Source organism: Vipera berus, assembly GCF_964194415.1.
Source record: "Vipera berus genome assembly, chromosome: 1".
Classification (NCBI taxonomy): Eukaryota; Metazoa; Chordata; class Lepidosauria; order Squamata; family Viperidae; genus Vipera; species Vipera berus.
This window is the reverse complement of record NC_138202.1, coordinates 88,864,488-88,888,360: the sequence shown is the minus strand read 5'-3', so window position 1 is coordinate 88,888,360 and position 23,873 is coordinate 88,864,488. Positions and strand designations below refer to the sequence as shown.

The 23,873-nt window shown below is 41.1% G+C and overlaps 1 protein-coding gene across 1 annotated transcript in view; it reads right to left on the bottom strand.

Annotated features, from left to right (window-relative positions):
• Positions 1 to 23,873, bottom strand: part of SLC6A5 (solute carrier family 6 member 5) — a gene marked incomplete at its 5' end in the record, with an annotated part of 81,659 nt that overhangs the window by 51,175 nt on the left and 6,611 nt on the right. The window contains 5 exons of the mRNA XM_081328331.1: positions 6,354 to 6,527; positions 7,238 to 7,369; positions 12,359 to 12,497; positions 15,408 to 15,932; positions 17,076 to 17,125. Of these exons, the coding sequence (XP_081184457.1) occupies positions 6,354 to 6,527; positions 7,238 to 7,369; positions 12,359 to 12,497; positions 15,408 to 15,932; positions 17,076 to 17,125 (1,020 nt within the window). The remainder of the gene's footprint in view (positions 1 to 6,353; positions 6,528 to 7,237; positions 7,370 to 12,358; positions 12,498 to 15,407; positions 15,933 to 17,075; positions 17,126 to 23,873) is intronic.

The following is a 23,873-nucleotide window of genomic DNA, read 5'->3' as shown; positions in this document are numbered from 1 at the left end:
ATTTTCTTAAGTTTCAAAAAAGCAATAAAATATAAACTAAAATAAGGGGGAAAGGGGGAGGGAGTAAAAGAGAAAACTTGAAAGGTAACAAAAAATACATAAAATAAATATATATAAAAAGTGACCTCCAACTTTTTTTCAATACAGAGACAGTTTATGAACAACAACAAGGCTTCCATTAACTTTAAGTAAATAATATCAATACCTTAAAACCTTTATAATATGAATAATCAATATTCAAGACAATAGTCATATATTCTTAGTTTAACTTTAACATATGAAAACCTATTAACTATAAATAAATCATAGCCATATATTTGACAGCACATATGAACCCTTATAAAAACATAATACAGTACACATGCTCTCTTCATTCTGTTTTTTAAAATAATTTTTTCATTTATCAAGTGGCAGGGCTCCTGTACATTAATAATTGCAGAATTTCAACTTAAGTCAATGTACTACATGCCACGAAATGTTGCAACTGCAAAAATGCTCCAATCAACAAAATTATCAAAACAGTTATATTTGTGGGCCATATAATACCGTAACTTGGCACATTTAACCTTTTTTAATGAAAGGGGCAAAACTATTAATTAGTTAAAATTATTAGGTAATTACCAGGAAAAAACTATACATGCAAAAAGCTGCTATGACATTGTTGTGAAGTCAGATGTTTATATGCACACTATTTTCAAATGCTGGCATGTAATTGTTATTAACATTACAAAGCTCAGACTTTTTTTACAAATGACCTATAAATAATTTTTGGTGTTATATCTTGAGCTACCAGCAGAGGGGAGAATAATTGTATGCTATCCTTCCACTGTTCTTTATATATATATAAATGTTATATACATATAACATCTCATGTTATAGTCCTATATAAATACCTGCTTCTCATTTTCTAAGCAGCATATTTTTATTTATATTACAACCAGCCCGACTTTCATTGAGACCTGTATAGTGCACAAGCCAGAAAGATGGCTGAGAAAATATCTACAGACCCTGTATAATATCCTGATCATAAACTGTTTCAATTCTTCACCTTGGGATAGCAATATAGAGCATTGCATGCCAAAACAACTAGACAGCTTTTTTCCCCACATGCCATCCTTCTGCTAAACACCTAATTCCCACAGCACTGTCTTATAGCTAAGGATATTTACCCATGTAGTAGGGCTGTATTACTATTATTTATTTTTTATTTTATTTATTTATTTTATTTCCATTTATATCCCGCCCTTCTCCGAAGACTCAGGGCGGCTTACAAGCTTAGCAGTAGCCTTCATTCTATGTATATGCCTGCTTATTAGGGCTTTCACACACACCCAAGCGGCATTATTACAAAGTCAGCTTATTGCCCCCAACAATCTGGGTCCTCATTTTACCTACCTCGGAAGGATGGAAGGCTGAGTCAACCTTGAGCCTGGTGGGATGCGAACCTGCACTAATTGCAGGCAGCTGGTGTTACTTAAGGAGGCATTAGCCCACTGCTCCATCCTTCTCATCTTTCCTATTACCTCCTCCTATTAGTACCTTATAATTATATTACTTTATACACTGAGAGCTTATGCACCAGAGACAAATTCCTTGTGTGTCCAATCATACTTGGCCAATAAAGAATATAAAGAATAAAGAAAGCATTTGAAAAAGTAATCACACCCCTTGTAAAGTATTTCTTTTTCTTTTTTAACATACATGAATATATCAATACTTTACCTTCATTCCGATAGTAGGTAAAGATAAAGGTGATGTAATTGAACAAAAAAAAACTATGACAATTACTTTGCAAACAAGTATTCAGCCAAAAACTAACAGATATGCTATTTCTTCATGTGTAAAAAATAAGTACACACTTGGCTCTAATGCAGAAATAACCTCAAGTAGATGTTTCTCAGAGCTGTCACCAGTCTTTGCCATAGACTGATAGGATTTTTTTTTCCATTCCTCCATGCAGAATATTTTCTCTGCATGAAGAGTTTCCGGCATGCACAAGAAAACCCTCAAATCACCCCATAGCATCTCAATGGGATTTAAATCAGGCTTTGATTTGGCGATTCCAAAATTCTTTTTAATCCATTCCTTGGTGATTTACTGAAATGTCTAGGGCCGTTGTCATGTTGCAATCCCACTTTTCAGTTCAGCTTCAATTTTCTGACAGATATTTTTACATAATCCTCAATCACAGGATGCCCTGTGTACGGTCACTCATGCGCTCGTGACCTCTCGTCTGGACTACTGCAATGCTCTTTACATGGGGCTTCCCTTGAAGACCACTCGGAGGCTCCAACTGGTACAGAATGCGGCCACGAGAGTTGTCTTGGGAGTTTCCCGGTACTCCCATGTTACACCTTTGCTCCGCGAGCTGCATTGGCTACCAGTTGTCTTCCGGGTGAGGTTCAAGGTCTTGGTGATGGTTTTTAAGTCCTTACATGGCATGGGTCCGGAATACCTCGGGGACCACCTGCTGCCGGCGTCGACTCCCCTCCGCCCTGTGCATTCCCACAGAGAGGGCCTCCTCAGGGTGCCTCCAGTCAGAGAATGCCGGCTGGTGGCCCCCAGGGGGAGGGCCTTCTCTCTGGGCGCCCCGGCTTTATGGAACCAACTGCCAGTTGAGTTCCGGATGGCACCAGATCTTCGCTCCTTCCGGCGCGGGTTAAAGACCCATTTATTCGAACAAGCTGGCCTGGCCTGATGGGGGAACGTTAGGGTTTTAATGGGTTTTATATTCTGATTGTTTTAATTGGGCAATTATTTAATCCTTTTTTTAACTTTTGTATTTCTATTTATATGCCCTGTTCACCGCCCTGAGTCCTTCGGGAGAAGGGCGGTATAAAAATTCAATAAATAATAATAATAATAATAATAATAATAATAATAATAATAATAATAATAATAATAATAATAATAATAATAATAATAATAATAATAATTTTCTGGTACTATGGAAAATTCATAGTAGATGCTATGTTGGTGAATTGCACAAGCCCAGATGCAGCAAAGAGCAGCTCCAACCCGTAACATTTCCACCACCATTGCTTTATAGTTGGTGTCAAGTTCTTCTGTAGAAATGCTATTTTGGCATTTCACCAAACATGTATTATTCTGCTACTGTGGCTAAAGAATTCTATCTTTGCCTCATTTGTTCACTGCACATTATTCCAGGAACCCTGATCTTTACCTAGGTCCTCATGAGTAAGCTTCAGTCTTGCCCCGATATTCTTTTTGGACAGCAAAGTTGTCCTCTTGGCATGCCACCTGTATAGATCTAATACATGTTGCTTCTTTCTAGAGTCATGGTAAGTGATGACATTCTGAGTTTCTTAGAGACTTCTTTCAGAATTTTACATTCTGTTCTTGGGCTGAACTTGGTGGGACACCCTGGCTGAACTTGCTGGACATTGTTTGAAATGTTCTCCATTTTTAGTTGATCTTCTGGACAGTGGCATGATTGATGTCCAATTGTTTGGCAATTATTTTAAAACCCTTTCCAGAGTCATGGGTATCTATAATTTTCTTTCTTAAGGCCTCAGAGAGCTCTTTCAACCTAGACACGGTGATGCCCCACACTTCAACAACACAGAGAAAATCTTACCAAATTGACTCTGAAATTAAACCAGCCAGTTTCTCTCTAATCATCTTCTAATCATTTGCATCTAATTGGTGCACCTGATTTTAATTTGAAGCATTTGAGATAGTGATAAATGTAGAGGTATACTTGTCCGCACATTTACATTATAAATAGACTAAAACTGTAACTGTAACATGCTATTTGCTATATCTATCAATATGTTTGAAGTGAAGATCAAATATCTGTATGTTGAAATATGTTAAAAAATCAAAATGTTCAATGCAGCGTACTTATGTGTACTTTTCACATGTCTATGTATTTCTAATGGTAGTGTTATATATATTTCAACGAGTAAAATCAGTTTCTGTGCAACTAACGCTATGCCTTCTTATGTACAGGAAATATCTGACATTGACAATAGAGATCTGAACAAAGAGTGTGGCTTTTCAAAATTGAGATATAATTCCAACTTCATCCAAATTTTGGTAAAGGGATTATTGATGCTACCAAAATTCCAAATCAGAAAAATTATATTAATTGAAATTTGAAATAAATTTATTGAAGATGCTGTTGAATGTATATTTGTAAGATTCAGTAGCGCATAAAATTATTGCACTGGTTCTCAGTCACCGAAAATCTGTAAAACAATGGAATGCTATGTATAATCTTTTTGGGAGAATTTCCCATTCAGTGCAATGAGATTTACTGCCTAGTAAATATTACACACAAAATATTTGTATTTATGGAACCAGGTTAAATGAAGAACCTCCACTATCACATCCACTCGACCCATCAGAGTGGGAAGTCAAGTCATGTTATCGGTCCCATTGATTAGGGATTGTCATGTGATATGACCACAAAAAAGGATCTTCTCAATGCTATCCCCTTCTTTATGGAACATCATTCCCTCCGAGATATGATCGGCCCCCACCCTGCTGCTTTTTCTGAAAAGCCCTAAAAATGTGGCTTTATCAGTGGGCCTGGGGACCACAAATGTAGATGGCGCTCCAGTGACTGTTGCTACCATGAGGAGGTGGGATGGGAGTTTTTTTTAATGGGTTTTATTATATGGTGGATTTTTTTAAAGTTTTGTAAGCCACCTATTTGTGAATTGGGTGGCTATATAAATTTGTTCAGCAAATTTATTACTGTTGTCTCTTTGATGATAGTCCTAAAAGGTGCATAATAGTAAAGCATGTACAGGATATATAACAAAGCATGTGTAAGATGGATTGGACTTGGCTTGTTTTGACCGTATCCGAGCATGAGCAAGATTTCTGAGTGACATATAAGGTCACGTTTGCTGCACTGCAGCAAGCTGGGTTTTTTTTGTTTTTGTTTTTGTTTTAATACAGCTTAGTTTATTTGAGCTGATAATTTGCCTGCACTAAATAATTCAAGTCAGCAGAGGGAGCAACCTTTTTGCAGCAGAAGACAGAATAATCTTTCCATGAAAACAGAAAATTGAGGAGTTTCAAGAGTTGTTTTTACACAAGCAATGAAATATACAAGAATTCAATAATTCTGCTTATTTTTCTGATACTAAAATTGTTTTAAGATATAAAGACAATGAGTTCTAGTTGGAAAAATAGCAGGAAGGGATGTACGAATGAACTGTGCTTCCTCTTATTACATATCTAATATGATTTCCAGTTTGTACGGTTGTAGAATGGGCAAAAGCTGTTATTTTCCTCTTTTTTTCTGAATTTTGCAAAAATTAGCAAAGCAAATTATTGGTTTATGGGATGCTCTAAGTAATTCTACCACTTTTTTTTTCTTTCCACTCATTCATGCAAATATCTTTTTCTTTTCTTTTTTTTCTTCCCTTCAATCATGTCCAACTCTCATAGCCTGCCTGGACATGTCCCTGCAGTTTTCTTGGTAAAGTTTTTCAGAAGGGGTTTGACATTGCCTCCTTCCTAGATCTGTGAGAAAGTCACTGGGCCAAGGTCACCCATCTGGCTTTGTGCCTAAGGAGGGACTAGAGCTCACAGTCTCCCAGTTTCTAGCCTGATATCTTAATCACTACATGATACAGGCTTGCAATAAAACCTTAATAAATTCTGTAACGCTTACCGTAAATATAGTTTAGAATTTGGGGGGTCTCTATTAAAAATATATTGAGAAGATAATAGGTAAGGGAAGTCATTGATCACTCAATAATAGGTGGGGGAAGGTACTGATCAGTCAAAGTGACACTAACGTGACACTGTTGTGAAGACCTGCTGGTTGCCTCAACTCATATTCCTAGCCAAAGTTGCTGCTAGTCAAAATGGTTCTTTGTCTTCCTGTATTGTTGTTGCATTTCAAATCTTCTCATTCGGTTTGATAGAAATAGATTACTTTTGACTGCATCTCTGAGGAAAATTTCGACCAACTTTTCATGGGGCCCGATTTATTTATTTATTTGGTTTTTTTAAAAAAAAATCCCCCCTCCCTTTATTATTTTTATAAATAACTTAAGGCAGAGAACATACCTTTCTACTCCTTCCTCATCCTATTTTCCCCACAACAACCCTGTGAGGTGGATTGGGCTGATAGAGTATGACTCGCCCAGAGTCTCCCAGTCAGCTTTCATGCCTAGCTTAGGACAAGAACATTTGTATTTATCTTAGGAACGTTTCAGTAAGGACAGGTTTTGTGTGGAGTCGACAGAATTGCTAATTTATAGTAACAGATGTCTGAATATGCTTTAGCTTGTTACAGGTAGAGTACAGATCAGTAGCCTAACAGGAAAGTAAGCTTCAAACATATAAAAGAAAAGCATGCGCCAACTTACCTAACAAAAGTTTGTTTTTATCTCTACAATCAGGTGTATTCCACAGATTATTACAGGAAGCCCAAGGTAACACAGGTACAAAGGATGAAAAAAGGTAGAAAAGTGTATAGCACAATATAATATTATAATATATGGCTATTAGGACAGAGATAATCAGCATTGCAATGCCACAACCTGAAAAAAAAAAGAAAATAAGAGAGATATGGTTCTATCTCATTTTACATTCTTGGAACCAAAAGATCATGAGGAAATCAACTACTCCTATGCAACTAACTGTATTTTGTCTACTGAAGACAAAATTATTTTAGAGCCTTTTGTCAGAGAGAAGTCAACATGCAGTCCCATCCTATTTTATTTTTAATCCCAAATTGACTCACTGAGTTATGCTCAAAGGAAATACATGTTTGATTCTAGCTTGCATCAAATTGCCATTAAGTAAATCGGGAGGAATACATTAGCTACGTTGCATTTACATTTTTAATACCATCAAAGCATGCACCCTTGAATCTTGCTGTGCATCTTCTATCCTCCCTATATAAATATGATTAACATGGTTCGCATGGGTTTTTTTTAAAAGCATGGCAAGTACTACACTGCGGTATCACATGTGCTGGATTCAATCAGAATGCTGCAGCTACACTCGCCTGCTGTGAAATGCAGTGATGGTTCACTAAAGGGAGGAGAGGTGCTGCATTATTACCAGATCAGTCAAGGCAAGGTCCATTCAAGGTCAAAATAAGACTGCAAAGCATCACCCGCTGCTCTCTCACAGCGCCACCCAGAGGTCAAAATCATTTCCTGTCTCTTGGTTAAACTGAAGTTAATCCACCGTTTCCCAATTTCTACAAAAAGTGCAGGAAGTAATCCGGGTTTCAAAAGCTTACCTTGTAAGGCAGGGATGGCTTTCCAAACAGACACAGGTCCCTGACTAGCAAATTGTCCCAGAGAAACTTCCAAGAGAAAGATAGGAATTCCAGCCAGAGCCAACATTGTCAAATAGGGAATAAGAAATGCACCTAACAGGAAAAAGGACCACGTGAGAGAAATCTTAAACACAGAAAACAACCCATCCTCATTTCTTGTTGCTGTTTTACAAGTTTATGGAAGGTGTTTCATCTCATGAAATTTTTGCTGAATTAAGGTATTTCACCTTTAATAAATTTTGCCAAATTCATACCCTGGAACTAGGTGGAATTCCAATTCCAATTGCCATCTACCAGTTCAGTTAAAAGATGTCAAGATGAGGAAGCCTAAGAAATTTACATTCCTACCCAGTTGGGGGTGGGGCAACAAGGACTGTATATTGATCAAAAAAGGACAAAATTCTTTGGGAATCAGAACAACAGGCATCAATGGGATTTTATCTGGCTGTCATTAATCAATATTCTATTAGTTAATAGGTTTACTTTAAATAGCATTAAATCTGGATTTTATTAATGACTAAATCTGGCTTTAAACAACATGCCTAGCCATGGTTAATTTGTTCATGGTTTGTTCAATTAATTCAATTAAGAGTTTCACATACTGTATTATCCCAGAAAATTAAATACATAGGTTGATTTCATACATGTTAAACTAAAAGGTGGTAGATTAGCTTGCGACTCGGTGCCTAGCACAAGCCCAATCACTAAACAAAACAAGGTTTACAAACTACAATGATTAGGTTTGCTCAATATGTTACATTATGGATTAGCATAACATACGATCCAGAGTTTGTTTTTTTCATCCACAATATAAGTTTTATTTTCCACTAGGCCAACTTGACTTTTAGGCAAAATGAGGGCAGTTGATTCAGCATGTATAGATGGGGCAAGGTATCAAGGAACAAACCTATATGCACAATTCTTCCCCCTACAGGTCAGCAACATTAATCTATAGAGAACAAAATTATCCTATTGTAAGATTAAACCAGTCCATATTTCTAACTGAACTGAGAAATTACAAAGGGTCTCGCTTTAGTACATTATTAGCATAAGTAGGTCCATTTTTTCTACATAGCATCCTCATTTTGAAAATATGGACTGGCTTATAGCATTTATTTCTGTATACTTTCCAGAGGACTCTATCAACGACAGATCAAGAAAGGGTTGATCATATGATCATATTCCCACTAAAAGATAGAGGGAAAGTGTTTACACACCATGTTTTAGTGTTGGATAAAGCAATAAAATCTGATTATTTTCCTGGAATATGAATGGTCAGCATAATACTAAAATGCAGGCTGATTCTGCAGCAAAATAAACTGAGATTATATGATCAAGGGGGAAATGGGCACATTAATATACTCTGACTCCAGTATAACTTGCATTCACAAAAAGGGCCAAACTTTAGTAATTTCACGTAACTGAAAGCCAGTCATGAGACTAATTCTAACAATTTCTATTCTGAAAGAAAATTAATTTCAAGAAAAAAACTTTAATCCCTTTATTAAATATGGTGGCAAAATATATCTAGTCCTCCTCCTATTTTCCACATAAAAACAGGCCTGTGAACCGAATTGGGCCGAGAGAGAGTGACTGGCCCAAAGACACCCAGCCAGCTTTTATGTCTAAGGCAGGACTAGAACTCACAGTCTCCTGGTTTCTAGCCAGGTGGTTTAACCGTTTGATTTTACTGGACTTGTAGCCAAGAATGACAACCTTCAACAATGGCTAAACACCATTGGCAGCTTGCTGAACAGCAGTATCACAAAGAAGCAACTGCTGGTCAAGTGTGTCTAAACTCCAAACAAAGCAAGGTCAGGCCTTCTTGGTATTTGGATGGGAGACCACCAAGAGATTACAAGACCATAAGCTAGCTCTGGGCTTCTCAACTTTGGCAACTTGAACATGGAGTTGAAATCCTGACATCTTCAAGCCTCCAAGGTTGAGAAACACTGAGCTAGATAGCAAAGCCCCCAAAAATAAACCTCCCAGGAGAAGCTGTAGCCAACCATTTCAGGTCTCTTGCCAAGGAAACTACATGGATCTGCCACCCAACCCAACTCAAGGCATCTTTAGCACAATCACAAATGGGCTTCATCCCCCAACTAAAGAGTGAAGACCCCATTCTCACGGGATATGCTTGGAAAAAAACTTCACGGGGATGACTTCCTAATAGTACCCCACCCTTCTCGACACGACCTTCTCTAAATCAGCCACTCCCCACAATCCGCTTTTTTTTTCTTCCCCTAGGCCAGGGGTAGGCAACCTCGGCTCTTTTATGCCTCATGGACTTCAACTCCCAGAATTCCTGAGTCAGCATAGCATAGCTGACTCAGGAATTCTGGGAGTTGAAGTCCATGAGTCCTAAAAGAGCCGAGGTGGCCTACCCCTGGCCTAAGGGTATGGAATGGGTTTCTTTCGAGGCTGCGTTCAACAAGGAAGACGTGGCTTGCCGCCATGGCCGCCAGCCTTGCTGCAGGTGGCGCGGCTAATTCAATTAGGGCTAATCATTTCTCTCATCATCACCTACAACTGCGCCTCGGAGCTACCTGGAGTGTGACGGCAGGAGAGCCGGGGACCGGTTTAGGCAGAATCAAACAAAGCGAAGCCAAAGGGACCGAAAGCAGCGCCGCCCTAACCTTCGCTTTCAAAGCGACCGGCTTGCTGGCAATACGGCGCTTCTCGGCGAGAGGAGCGGGACAGGCAGAGGAGCACCGCGGCTTCATCGGCTCCCGCTCCGGCGCGCAGATTTTTGCGCACACTCGACTCTTTTAAGCTCTTTTAAGCGATCCACTCTCTTTGGCCTTATGGGTTAGGCCAGGGGTAGGCAACCTCGGCTCTTTTATGACTCATGGACTTCAACTCCCAGAATTCCTGAGTCAGCGTAGCTGACTCAGGAATTCTGGGAGTTGAAGTCCATGAGTCATAAAAGAGCCGAGGTTGCCTACCCCTGGGTTAGGCAGAGAGAGGGACTTCGCTTTCCTCATGGCCAAAACAGCCGATTCGTCTGGAGGCTGCGGCGTATAGTATACCCTGAGACTCGGACTTTGAACCTAAACTCAGGCCGCAGTGGCAAAGATCAACGAAAAGTTTGCACGTTCGTGGTCATTCGGGATTGTGGGGGTTTTTTTTGTTGTTGTTGTTGTTTGTTTGCTTTTTGCAAACTCGGTGAGCCAGGCTGAGCCTTGAATTCGAAAGGAAGCGAAGTTCGCAACTGCGTTCGCGAGTCCCTGAGTCTAGGCCCCCGCTCCGTGCACATTGGCGTCAATCCCCGCGAAACAAAAGTTAAAGGGAGGGGGGGGGAAACGAATTCACTTCTTGACGTCTACTACTGTGCCAACTGGTTTTTCGCCTATGATTTTCCACCGGTCCCATTAAATTAGAAATCGGTTCCCAAGGCATATTCTACGCTACAGCACCTTGGACGTAGGTTTTTCAGGTTTAATGCCAAGCTATACCGTATTATTTTCACTTTCTCAGTTGCTCTGTTCATAATAGAAATGAAGCCGGACAGCCTTTAATAATGGCTGGAAATTGTAAAAAAGAATTACTACGGTGCTCACACGTTCAGTGGGATTTATTCCTTGCTATATATGTGCAAAATTGCACTGTTCAGGGTTTTCCCCCCCCCACATAATTTCCAAATTATCCTATGTAACCTATTTATTAACATTTTTCTGTAGAAAACAGGAAAAGCAACCCAACATTCGGCAGGAAAAAATGCATTGTTTTCTTTCAAGGAAATCTGAAACTTTTGTGTTCATGCTCCAAAACTATTTAAAGCTATAATTTATAAAAACTACTTCTATCACAGTATATGCATTGCCTAGTATGTAAATAGCACTGACACGGATATAAGGCTACCAAATCTGGATTGCAAAAAGTCAGGCAACCTCTGGTAACCAAGAGTTTTCTGTATCCATAGGAAGGTGTAATTTGTTCTAATGGGAATGGACATCATATTTACATAAATAAGTAATCCTTTATGTTTTTAGACTAAAAATAGCTGTTTCTAATCCATAATCTTCAACACTTCTACTTCTGTTATCCGTTAAACTCATTAAGTTTAGCAGAATTTATATTGGTTCATTCTTTACTTAAGCCCTGTCCCCTTCAGTGAGGAATGAAATTAGTGCATTTAAAAAAAAAAATCAAAATGAACACACTGCAGAATGGGAAAGGGTTAAGGAGCCTAAGGGATTTTTGCTGATCATATCAAAGTGAGAACCAGCCTCCATCATCAGCTCCTCACACCCAAAGGATGGGAGTGAGAAGTCCTTATAATCTATTTTTTTTTCTTCTCCTTGTAGAGTTTATCCCTGGTAAGAAAGATGATACATTTATATTCCATGTTTGCAATGTGAATTAGAAACTCCACTTCTGTACTGGAGAAACCGCAAGGGCATTTCTCCTCTTTGTTGCTCACCCTTCAGCAATTTTGATTAAACCATAGGACACCAAGGCCATCTCGTCTGCATTTCACTGATTGTAAATTTAAATATTTACATTTTAAAACCAATTAGTACGTGATGGCTATAATTACAATGGAAAGACATGGGTCTATTTGCTGCCTTGGTTGCTCCAAAGCAGTACTCAGAGGGAGAGGGACAAAGTTTGTGAGTCTTCCTCTAAGGTTATTGGAGCCCCACCTGCCTGACTGGATGGCAGCACTGAGTGGACTTTGGCTACTGAGTGGATTTTGGTTGGACAACTGCTGGGAATTCCAAGACAGGTCCTGACCTCATCGGGAGTTTCCTTTACCTACCTTTATAGTGTCATCCAACCTTATAGTGTCAAGAAGGGACTATCAACCCTTCTTCATTGCTGAGACATTGCCCCTTTGTTGAATGACGCTATAAATTCCTAGAGGAAATGGCCAATCCTGTTTTTCCCTGTTCCGGACCCCCTCCCAAGCTTTCCCATTAGTTTGCTGACTGTGAGCCCAATCTAAAAAAATAATAAAAAATAGTGAAATCAATGAGTTTGGTTTCAAGCCAATCCTCCCACCAGTTTAGATTCAACTGACTTTGAGGGTTATCCCATTTTGAGCTGCACGAGGTAAAAAGAGTGGAAAATCCATACCTCCCCCATTCTTAAAGGCCAGGTACGGGAACCTCCAGACATTGCCCAGCCCTACTGCATAACCCACCATGGAGAGGATGAAGTCCAGCTTGCTAGACCAATTGCCCCGGGCTTTATTTTCATCTCCTTCATCTTCCTCCAGCTGCAGAGAGATAATAATAATAATAATAATAATAATAATAATAATAATAATAATAATAATAATAATAATAATAATAATAACAACAACAACAAACAACTACTACAATTACATCCACTCAAGAAACAGCTATCTGAAATCCTTCTCAAGTGACATAAATATCTCTTATTGAATGGCTGCATTCACAAACTAACTTGTGATTAATTGGACTGAACTAACCTTGTTTAGCTTGGCACATCTTTCTGGATTATGAATCGATCAGCCTAGTGTGTTCTGGTGTTCTGACAATTGACACAGAGATAAATATGTTGGAAAAGAGTGGAGCCAAGCATTCTGAAGAGTTGGCTGTCATCCTTTTTGCTAAAATTGTGGAGACTTGGGTATAAATCATGGTTTGGCCATGCTCAAAGAATGAAAGATTCTGGCAGGTTGATGCAGATTGCCGAACACCACACTATATTGAATGCCTATATCCTGATGTTTTGGGCTACATTTTGTATCTGGCTGTAAGCTTGTTGAAGCCCACTAGCCAGCACAGCCTCAGTTTGACATCCCCATAAGAGTCTCCCTTCGAAAAAGAAAAGCATAGAACTGAATGGGCATAAATGTTCTTTTAACCAACTCCCTGGCCTTTATAGGGTATATAAAACCGTAAGTAGGTTGGTGGGTTCTTGGCATAATTCTGCTCAGTGTCTGCTCAGCTTCTGTTTTTAGTGCCTGTGCACAGGACCAATGGCTTGTCCTCCGGTTTAAGTAAATCAAGAGGAGGTAAACTAAATCATATTTGCTGTACACTTCAAGAGAACCTGGCTCTGAAACATAAATCCTGCATACAGGAAGGGTCAGGAGTTGGGCATATTGGATTCTCAAAAGATAGACTTTAAACTGGCAGGGGGGGGGAAGCAGGAAGAATAGCTTGGCAGTTTTCCAGGGTGCTTTTGATAGGCAGCAGGGGTTCAAGCTGCAACCCATATTGGGGAAAACCCTGCAGGAATTACACTCATTGACTTCCAAACAAGGCACTTTGCCTGCTGGCTCTCTGCAGTTTGTAAATATGGTATGACCCCGGGAGATTTCCCCCTAATTCAACGGAAACGTGCACATTCCTTTCTGGTTTTCCTTCACTGATTTAGAGTCCTCTTAGTTAAGGTTCTTGAGAGCCTCATTTTTGAGAATGATGCTTTTAATCTTAGAACTTCATGCTGGAGGTTGAATCAGTAACCTCTATTAACTGAAGGGCATGTTCCCATTCGATAACAACCAGGTGAGCAGCAGAGAATCTGCCTTGTTTGCTAAGATCCCGAAATGAGAAAACAACCAGGGAAGACATTTCTCCTCCTCTCAATCATGAGAAGAAAATAGCCGACTAGCACTGGGAGAAGCCAGGGGAGAGGGTTATACTTCCTTCCCAGATATTTACTGAAAGAAAATATTCCTCCTGGAGAAAAGAGTTTCACTTATCCTATGCTTTCTGAGCCTGTATCTATCTTGCAGACCATCAGTGTCCTGATTTGTCCACGAATAGCACCTAACCTTAGTCTGGCTAGAGATGAACTGCACTTCGGGAAGGGATTGAATCTCTACGAATGCTATCTTCATCGCCTTCCAGGCACTTGGCTTTCTCCCTGCAAAAATCAGAGCCGCCCCTAAATACTAGGGGGCCCCCCCAAAAAAAAACCTCTGTTCAAAACTTATGCCTTTCCACTTAACTTACTCCCGAAGGCCGGAAGGAGAAAATCCCCACGACCAGTTCTCTGCAAAGACCAGAAGAAGTAATCCTTTGGGGTAAATGGAGATTTTCTCTTTCTTAAGGGCAATGCTCTCCAGAGGGATCGGACTACAACCTCCATCACTCCCAGCCAATGGAGGAGGTTCCGACGTGAGAAGGTTTGAGCGGAACGCCTTCCGCAGCGCTTTTGCTTCCTACGCGCCGGAGCTCCCGCTGTTCCGAGGAGGGATCAGGTGCTCCGCAGTGGCGGCCCGGAGCCCTATTTCTACAGCCCGCCGCAGCGCTGGAGCCTTGCGCGCTGACTGACTCCGAGTAACGATTAAACTGTCTTGAGCTGAAGTGATTGATCGCCCAGCTTGGCCCACTGGGGCTTCAGGAGGCGGGTTGGTCCCCGTAGGCTCTTTGGTTGGGTAGTTTTTCCGATTGTGCTCCGGTCAGGGGCCAGGCAGGCAGGCAGAATCCCAAAGGGTGATCTGCCCGACCTGGCTTTCTCTTGGTTTTACCGGCAGCTTTGCAAGAAAAACAGCGTAATCCTGGACACACTGAAGGCGGCAGGGCAAACACTTCTTGGAGTTAATTTCTCCGAAGGCGCTACTCTATAATCGCTTGTTCCCACTTTTAACCGAGTTTAGCAACTCACCTGATGGCTTCGCCCGCAGTATGAAGCCAGAGCTCTCAAGTTCAAGCCACCCCTTAACCTTGAACCCTACAGGGTGACTTTGAGCCAGCCGCCTCCTCCCAATCTAGTTTATGTGGCTATTATGGGCATAAAATACACCACCTGAAACGTCTTTTACGGGCTACCTTACGAAGATTTTGGCCTTTTCACCGAACAGCAACGCCCGCTGCCTTTTCCCTTCTTGCATTGGAAGAGGCACGGAAGAAGCTCGCCTTGATTTTCTTTTTCAGGGTCGCTCCTCGCCTATCTCAATTTTGAACTGTTTTAAACCAGCCTGTCTCGAATTGGGAAAGGTTGGCCTAAGTCCCAGAACGCAGGACAGTTTGGCAATGATGGTAAGACAAGCTCTTCTGGAGTTAAACGGCCGGCCGGTTTCAATGATTTAAGAATGCCGGGAGAGATGATTTTTGCGGCGTCAGGGCCCTTCCGCGAGTAAGGAGCCCTAGAATTCTGAAAGAGACGCAGCAGCGTACATGGGATGGGGGGGGGGGAACCCACTCACCTCAGTGACGGCGCCAGGCAGAACAGATGCGATTCCATCTGTGCCCAACACCACGGTGCTCTGGCTCATATTCACCCAGCCGGCCTTGATATTGTTTGGCTCCAGCAGGCTCTTACCAAGACTTTGGTTAGCCGGCCCAACAGCGCTTTGCAAGGGGACGATTTTGCAAGGGGCAATGTTAGCTTGTGCGGCATTCCCTGCGCAGGGGGCATTCTTGAGCGTGCAAGGATCGGGGGGATCTTTGTCGGCTGGGGGTATGCCTTGTGCCGAGGCGACTTTGCAGATCCCAACTTCGGTGCGCTCGATCTCGTTGGGTTGCCCTTCGTCGGAGGGCAAAGGGTGGCTGTCGCCTGAGAGAGCCGTGGCCACTTTGGCCAGCTGAGGCGGGACTTGGGATTGGAAGTTCTGCGGCTGTTCGGTTTCGGGACTGTTTCTGTGGATCCTTGCCGTCTCCAGTGGCCCAGGTGCGACCACGTCAGGGCTCTGAACCAGCTGCTCGCTCATCTCCTTGGGATAGGCGTAATCCTGCAAGAGTAGAGAGACAATGAGAAAGAAGAAATGAACGGCTGCCCTCCTTCGGCTCTGTTCCTCGAAGGAGGTTTCTTGAACGTTAAGAATTCGTCTGAAGGTTGCGCTGCTTAAGGCATCAGGGAGACGCTGCGGCAGATTCCATTTCACACTCTAACCTAAAGTCGTTTGTTCCCCTGCAGACCCACATTTCCAGCGTAGGAGACAGCATCGCCCCCAGCTCTCTCCTTGCAAACCTTCTTTATTTTCTCGTCACGACTGAAAGATGTTCCCCTCTCCTTGCACCATTGTAGGGGAAAAAATATCTTTAATTTTACGCCTCATTTCCTTTCTGTCTTCAACAGTCCATACTAGCTTTGAGCTAGAGGGGGGGAGGGAAAGATAAAACCGAACTACCCTATATGCAGCTAGCGACATATAGATAAATTCAATAATACTGGTTTCTAAATATTCCCAACCTTGACCTCCCCTCCATACTTCTACCGATGGGGGAGGAGTACAAGAAACATAACAATCCTAAATTATATTTTCTCACATCCCGCTACTCCAAACAGACTGTAATTTAATGCGATTAATTTTCCAGTAGGTATTCCGAGAATCTCAACCTGGGTAAGAAGAGGATTGCATATGTAGAATTATAAAAATTTAACCACATTCTCCAATGTGTACTTTATATTGTCCACCCCAGTAGACAATTTTAGTCTACACATAAATCATTGCAGCTCTATAACATTTTCCTCAGAAACATTTTTGCTGTAGAAATTTTTTTTTCTTCTGAAAAGCGAATGTAAAGGCAGAAGACACATTCTTCCCACTTTTGAATCGACCCCTCCCTCCAAAGAAACTCACACAGTCAGCAAATGCAGGTCCAGAAAGTAGCAGATACTAAACGACGCTCCTACATAACAAGAACATCTTCAGAGGAATATTGGTTTTCAGGACCCTGGACAGTACTCATAGCATTACACGCTGACTCCCGACCAAGTACATTTTTCCAAGCCTTAATTTAACTATTAATTTAACTATTTTTAACCCCACAACAATACGGAACCATCGGCAAGATTCAAAAGTAAAATACCGTTTTCTCCCTGTCCGAGGCTCCAAAAAGAAAAGAAGGATGAAAAATAAAAGCCCACTCACCATATTCACAATAGCATCGGACAAAATCTTGTAGAGATAAAAGGCTGCAGCTGGGGCGAAATGGTAAGAGTGAATTTTGCTCCGTTAAGAGCAAAGCTTTCTATAGCTCCGTGAGAAAGACTGGGTTTGCGTCAGTGCATAGCAAGGTGCCCTTCCTGTGACATTTTTTTGATAATAAGAGTTTGATAAATCATTACCCTCGGATTCGAATTTTTAAAGCGGCAACGGGAACAGGCGCGCAAGCTAGCTGTCAGTCAGACGGCAGTTGGGATGGCGTGCTTGGTGTGACTCAGGGGGAAGGAGGGGTGTGTGTGAGAGTTTGCTAAGCCAAGCCCAGCGAAAGCCGTGTGCGCGCGTGTGTGGTTAATTAGAAAAAGAACATGTGAGAAACACGTCCTATTGCACCCAACGCGCAAACAGGGGCGATAGAAGTCTTCTCCCTCGTTAACGCACAACTCCTGCCTCCAGTCAGTAGCTCCTCTACCGCCCCTCCGAAAGACCCGGTTCGCCGCCTTTTCCTGCCTTTCATCTGTCAGCAGCGGCATTTTAATTTAATGTCACGATTCTTCTGGAAAGTGAACGGAAAAGATTTCCCCCTTTCTGGACCTTTGTCCGCCAAAAATGCAGCAGGAGACCCAACACCGTAGACGAAATTCACTGCCTGCCCAGAGAAATATTTATTTTCATCGAGATTATTTTTAGTACAGAGATGTCAGGAGAAATATTCCTCCCAACACGCACACGCACAGACGAATCCGCGTGCACACATACACACACACAGCTGAGTGAAGATTTTCAAAGACTGAAATCCTAAATCCTTTCTTTAACAGAGCAAACTAGTATTGAATTACTCCATTAAAAAGTTAAAGTGATGTTGGGGTTGAATTTGCTAAGTGGTGTTAGGAAGCTTGACCAGCCTTCCCCAATCTCTCAAATTGAGTTGGGACTAAAAACCTAGAATGCCCAGCCTGCATACCCCGGGGAGTATCTTTAAGTATCTTTAAGCAAGATTTCTTCATGGACTCACAAGTTATATAGATGTGTAAGTAAACCAGACAATAACAGCAAACAAAGCAACTGTACAGATGCTGTAGATCCTAAGAGATCCTTGAAATTGTCCATCCATTAGGAAACTGTGATTAACAGCAGCACAAACTTTGATTATAAATTTCTGTGCGATATACAGTACAACCACTAACAAACGGTTAGCTTAAGAACTAGAACTATAAGCTTGATTGAGCCCAAGTTGACATCAGTGGGACGATTCTGCTGATTTCAATGGGATAAGAAATGTGCATTTGTGTCCATGTGTATTATTAGTGTTCTGTACATTATGTGAATACTGGTGTCTATCTATTTTAAAAATGCACATGTGACGTGTTTTAAACAACCAAGCACCTTTCAGATTTACAGATGTTTTTTAGACAAGGAGAGAAATGTGATTGGATAGTTGATGCGGAACTTCCAACAAGCCTATTTACTAGAATGAAGTAGCTCCTTAGATAATTCATGGACTTTATAGTTTGTCACCTCTCTATATGAGATTCAAGGAGGGAAGGCTACTTTATGAAACAATTACAAAAATTGTAGTATAATGAAGCATTTAGACTCACTTTATCCAGTACCCATTTTCACTACCTGGAAATGGGTATATCAAATCTCTTCTCCTAGTCCACATCTTCTCTAAAAACAAACCCACTTTGGAGTAACAGAGTAGGACCTGCTTAGGAGGGACTTAAGATGATGATGATAACATGAAATAACATTTGTAGCTTTAAAAATGTACAAGTGTATATATTAAACACTATGAAGGTAGGAAAATAACGACACTCTTTTATCTTGTTTTTTATTGTTAAAATGAATGTCAACTAAGTTAAACTCCATATTCACTTAGTTAGAAATTATTTCATAAGGAAGGGCATAACGTATCCAGATAGGGGAGTGTTGGAATGTGGACTTTTGCAAATGCTCCTAAAAATGCATTCTATTGAGCTTACTCGGTCTGTCAGTCTGTCCGTCCATTCATCCATCCAACTTATATAGCCTCCCATCTCACAGCTAATGACTCTGGATGGCACGTAGCAAAAATAAAACAATATAAAAAATCATTATCATTACAAATATTAAAAACATACTCTAAAAACTGTAATGTATTAAATATACTCTGAATTAGATTTATATTCATTTATTCATAGAAGTCACTTATGCACAATAATTTTAGCTGGCTTACAAGAGCAATCAATAAAACCAGGGAAGTAAACCATTGTGGCTTAACATTATTTCGAAATAAGAAAATTTCAGAGTTTTGAGCCTGAATGAAATTGTAAGAAGGGGGTGGGGAATCCTTCGTAGCTCTGCCTGTCTCTTAGCTCCCTCTCTTTCCCCCAAGGGTAGAGCAATTTCTTTACATACAGGAGCTAAACAAAATGTCACCAATCCAAAAACACAAATTTTGTTGGAAGGATCTTCATGTATAAAAAGCAAAAAAAATGTGCTGATGTGTCTCATTCTATAAGATACAGGATAGGACCGATTCATAAACTCTATAATGATGAATTTTACACCTGCTCATCTTCTTCAATGGCAAGGAATTTAGTTAGTTGTTCCTTTTTTTTCCTTCAGTCCAGGCACTGGAATCTGTTGTTGTTGCCCTTGTTCTAAAATAAATTCAAATGTAATGACAGCCAAATAAATGATGCATTTTATTTTTTTAAAAAATGGCAAACTAATGACGACATTGGCTTTCGTGAACAATTCTGGTTGTTACAAGCATCTGATGAAGTGGCTCGTGATCCATAATAGCTGGGCTGCTAGCTTTTAAAGTGCGTAAGGCTTTCTGATGGTTTTTGGATTAACCGAAGTTAATTCCAGAGACCCCAATAATCCAAAAGAATATATAAATTAACTACTGAACTAAAATTCAATTGCAAAATGTTTTTCCCCAAGGGCATCCTCTTTTTTTTTTTTACACACCCAAGAGAGAGTTTGTATTTGCAAGCCTCTGCACATTTACTTAGGAAGACGCTCCATTCAGTAGAATGGGACTTATTGCTGACTGATCATTCACAGAACTGCTTGGAGGCTTAATTTAAAAATAAGGCAGAATTTGTTTTCCTAGACAAGGTGACATCAACACGAATATAGTTAGCTCTTTCCGTCACACTGCCCATCTATTTATAGACTGAAAGTCCAAGCCCACCAATATACACGGGCTCCAATTTAAACCCAAGGCGAAGAGTGCTTCCTACATAGAGGCGGGGGAAAAACATCATTATCAACGTTATCACTGAAATATTGTTTTCTATTGTCATCCAATTGGGGGAACCTGTTCATCTCTTAATTTTTGTATTTTGTTTTTTAACATGCATTGCCCTGTTCACCGCCCTGAGTCCTTCGGGAGAAGGGCGGGATACAAATAAAATTAATAATAATAATAATAATAATAATAATAATAATAATAATAATAATAATAATAATAATAATAATAATAATAATAATAATAATAATAATAATAATAATCTAAGTTAAGAAACAATACATTCTGCAGATTCTTGTAAAAGAAACAACAAAACAAGTCTCTTCTTCCTTTCAATCTCTGAGATGTCCTCGTGGCTACCAGTGTCACATTGATTAAAGTGGTCATTTTCATTTTCCATGATCTTCTTGATTTGCAGGCCCGTTATATAAATATAAAAGCTGGCAAAAGCTTCTTCTTCTTTTTTTAAAAAAAAAAAAACTCTCTCCACAACCTTTCCGGAGATTTATCCCTCCCCCATTTTAAACCTTTCTTCCTTTTGAGGGCAAAAAGGGCGGGCATCTGTGCTGCGAAGAGGAGCGGAGGGGGGTGGGTGGGTCTCGAACTCGCGTCATCCCTGCCAGCTCCTGAGCCTAAGCTTCAGAGCTGGAAGGTGGCTTAAAGCCTTTGGCGGATCTGCGCAAAGCTGCGCGTCCCGCAAAAGGGGGGAATGACTTCTCCGGACCTGAGCACTTTTCGCCCAGGTCTAAGACTTTGCTGCGGGGCCTGGCTCGGGAGGCGGCGCGGGGATGAAGCGGCTGGCGCAGCGCTGACTCAGGATCCTGCGGCCGGAACGAGGAGGGCGCGTGAAGTTTGAAAGCGCAAAACTCCCGCGCCGAATCCACCACGCCGGCAGGGAAGCTGGCGCTCCCGCCTGGGGCGCCATACAGGCAGAGGAGCAGTAAGAGAAGCGCGGGGAAAAGAGGGATTTCGGTCGGCACTCCCGAGCTTCCAGCAAACCTTCCCCGCTCGGCCCCACCCGCCCAGTCCTGCTCCTGCACTTTTTCTCCTCGAAGATGGACGTTCAGGAGGCGGGCGCATGCTCTTTGGCGCGCTCTGGAAAGGGACGGGTGGGGGGGGGAGCGGACTGACTAGCTCTGATTTAGGGTTTAGTAGTCCCATCTGCGAAAGGGTTGTCTCCAGTTTTTGATTGGGGGGTGGGTGGGTATCGTCAACTGCAAGGCTACAGGGCTGACCTGAGACGGTAGAATAGAAAAGGGACGGTCATTCTCTCCACGTTCTCCCGGTGCTGGATTTGCACCATAGCAGGGCCTATTTTGCTGTTTCAGCAGCAGTGACCTTGCGTGTGCTGTGAAAGACGCCTGATGTCTGCAGTGCTCTTGGCAATAGACAAAAAAAAATAGGCGCCTCCTGTTGAAAGAGGTGCAAATGCTCTTTAGAGAGAGGTGGGCATGCACACCAGACAGCAGATGCTGAGAGAGATGCCCTGCATTTCATCCAAAAATGTTCCTCTTGGGTGTTGTGTTAGAGACACACAAGTTGGATCACAGACAGCCCTCAGAGTGCTTTTGTAAATTGCCATGAGTTAAATGGAGAAAAATATCAAATGGCAATTTATCAATCATCTTGTTTTAAATATGCTTAGTTGGGTTTTTGTTTTGTTTTGTTTTTAATCCCATTTATATATCCCACCCTTCTCCGAAGACTCAGGGCGGCTTACAATCTAAGCACAAATCAATGTGCTTAGCAATAGCCTTCATTCTATGTATATGCCTGCTTATTAGGGCTTTCGCCCGCCCCCCCCAAGCAGCATTATTACAAAGTCAGCTTATTGCCCCCAACAATCTGGGTCCTCGTTTTATCTACCTTGGAAGGATGGAAGGCTGAGTCAACCTTGAGCCTGGTGGGACTCGAACCTGCACTAATTGCAGGCAGCTGGTGTTACTTAAGGAGGCATTAGCCCACTGCTCCACCAAGGCTCTATTTTTGTTTTTTGGCCTGATCATGCTGGTTGGTTGAACTGCAAGTTGATACAGCCTCTGGTTTTATGGTACAAAGCAAGTTCAGCTCCCCTCAGAAAAAGGGAGGATCTAAAAATAATGTCTAAGGTTTATTGTTATAATTTGTGCTTTTGAGACTTGTCTCCTGGTGCCTGCTGTATGGACAAGTCCTTGTGGTTACCTAGGCAACTTTTCTGTAAATGGTTTGCCCTTACATTTAGATTAGGTCCCGAGCTTTTGCTTCTTGATTTATAGCCTTGACTTTCCCAGAACTTTGGACAAGAGCTTTCGTCTAAATATAGCTTTGCTAAAAATGATGTGGACATGAGCGGAGATGCTTGGAAGGGAAAAATTGGAAAGGTAGACTATGATATCCCATCTTCAAAGGACAGAATTAAAGAGAATGACCAGAATTTCATGTGTAGGTGGAGATTTTCATGAAACTTGAACCTCATCTAATAACTATGATCCAATCTACTCCCCCATTTCACATATCCTGTGTTTCCCCCCCACACGCAGATCCTAACTCTAACACCAGCTCTAAAAGCTGTAGAAATAGTAGAAATTAACCAAACCGTCTCCTGTTTGTTCTAAGGTTACAAATAAAAATCAAACTCTGTGACAGAATTTGCTTATTCAAGCAAGAGAAAGAGAAGCATGGAGTCAGAGGCATGTAAATGTAATAAAGTATATTATGATTATTAAAAGTATCAAATGATCCATTAGACAAGTTTTGTTTAAGATGGATATTTAAACCAGGTGGAGTCAGCATATTTGAAAATTTGCACCTCATCTATACATTATTCACCAGAGATCTACTAGACATCATTGGTGATTAGATGAGTCAGGGTTTTTTGCTGGAATCCAACCTGCCGTAGGAACTCATTGGTTGAAGGAAACAAGATTGTCTCCAGCCTTACATGGTGTAAATCTTGCATTGTTTCTTTCTGAGACTTTTGATAATGGATTTTAATACTGTTTTGGCTTTGCTTTAAGTGATACTTATTTTGCTTTTAAACATTTTTTTCCTTTTGTTGTCACTATGCATGTGTTAAATTTTCAGAGCCGTGCATCCTTTTTTATGCCCTGCTTGGTGACCTGGAATGTTTCGATATTATTTGCAAAGTCATATTGTGAGCTTTTTCCCCCTCTCTGGGTGGTCTTAAATGGGCTTAAAAAGCCATACTGATAACTCCTCTACCCCACTATGGGAATTTGGCCCCTTGGGGAATTTTAAGTACCGTAGTCAGTATTACCTCTCTTTCCAGTCACTTGATTGAAGTCTAGAAGTCAGTTTTATCTTCTCTGAAGGCTGCAAATGGGATAATGGGTATGCATTTTAGATTTCCCACCTTTAAATGATTCATTGTTCAGAATAAAGGATGTTTAAATGCTTTAAAATATAATAAATTGGTCAGATGGGAATAAGGGCGGAGTGGATCTCTGAAATATTTCTGGTGCTCTCTCTCTCTCTCTGTGTGTCTGTGCGCGCACACACTTCTTCCAGGGTTCTGTTATTTTTAAACATCTTGAGATGTACCA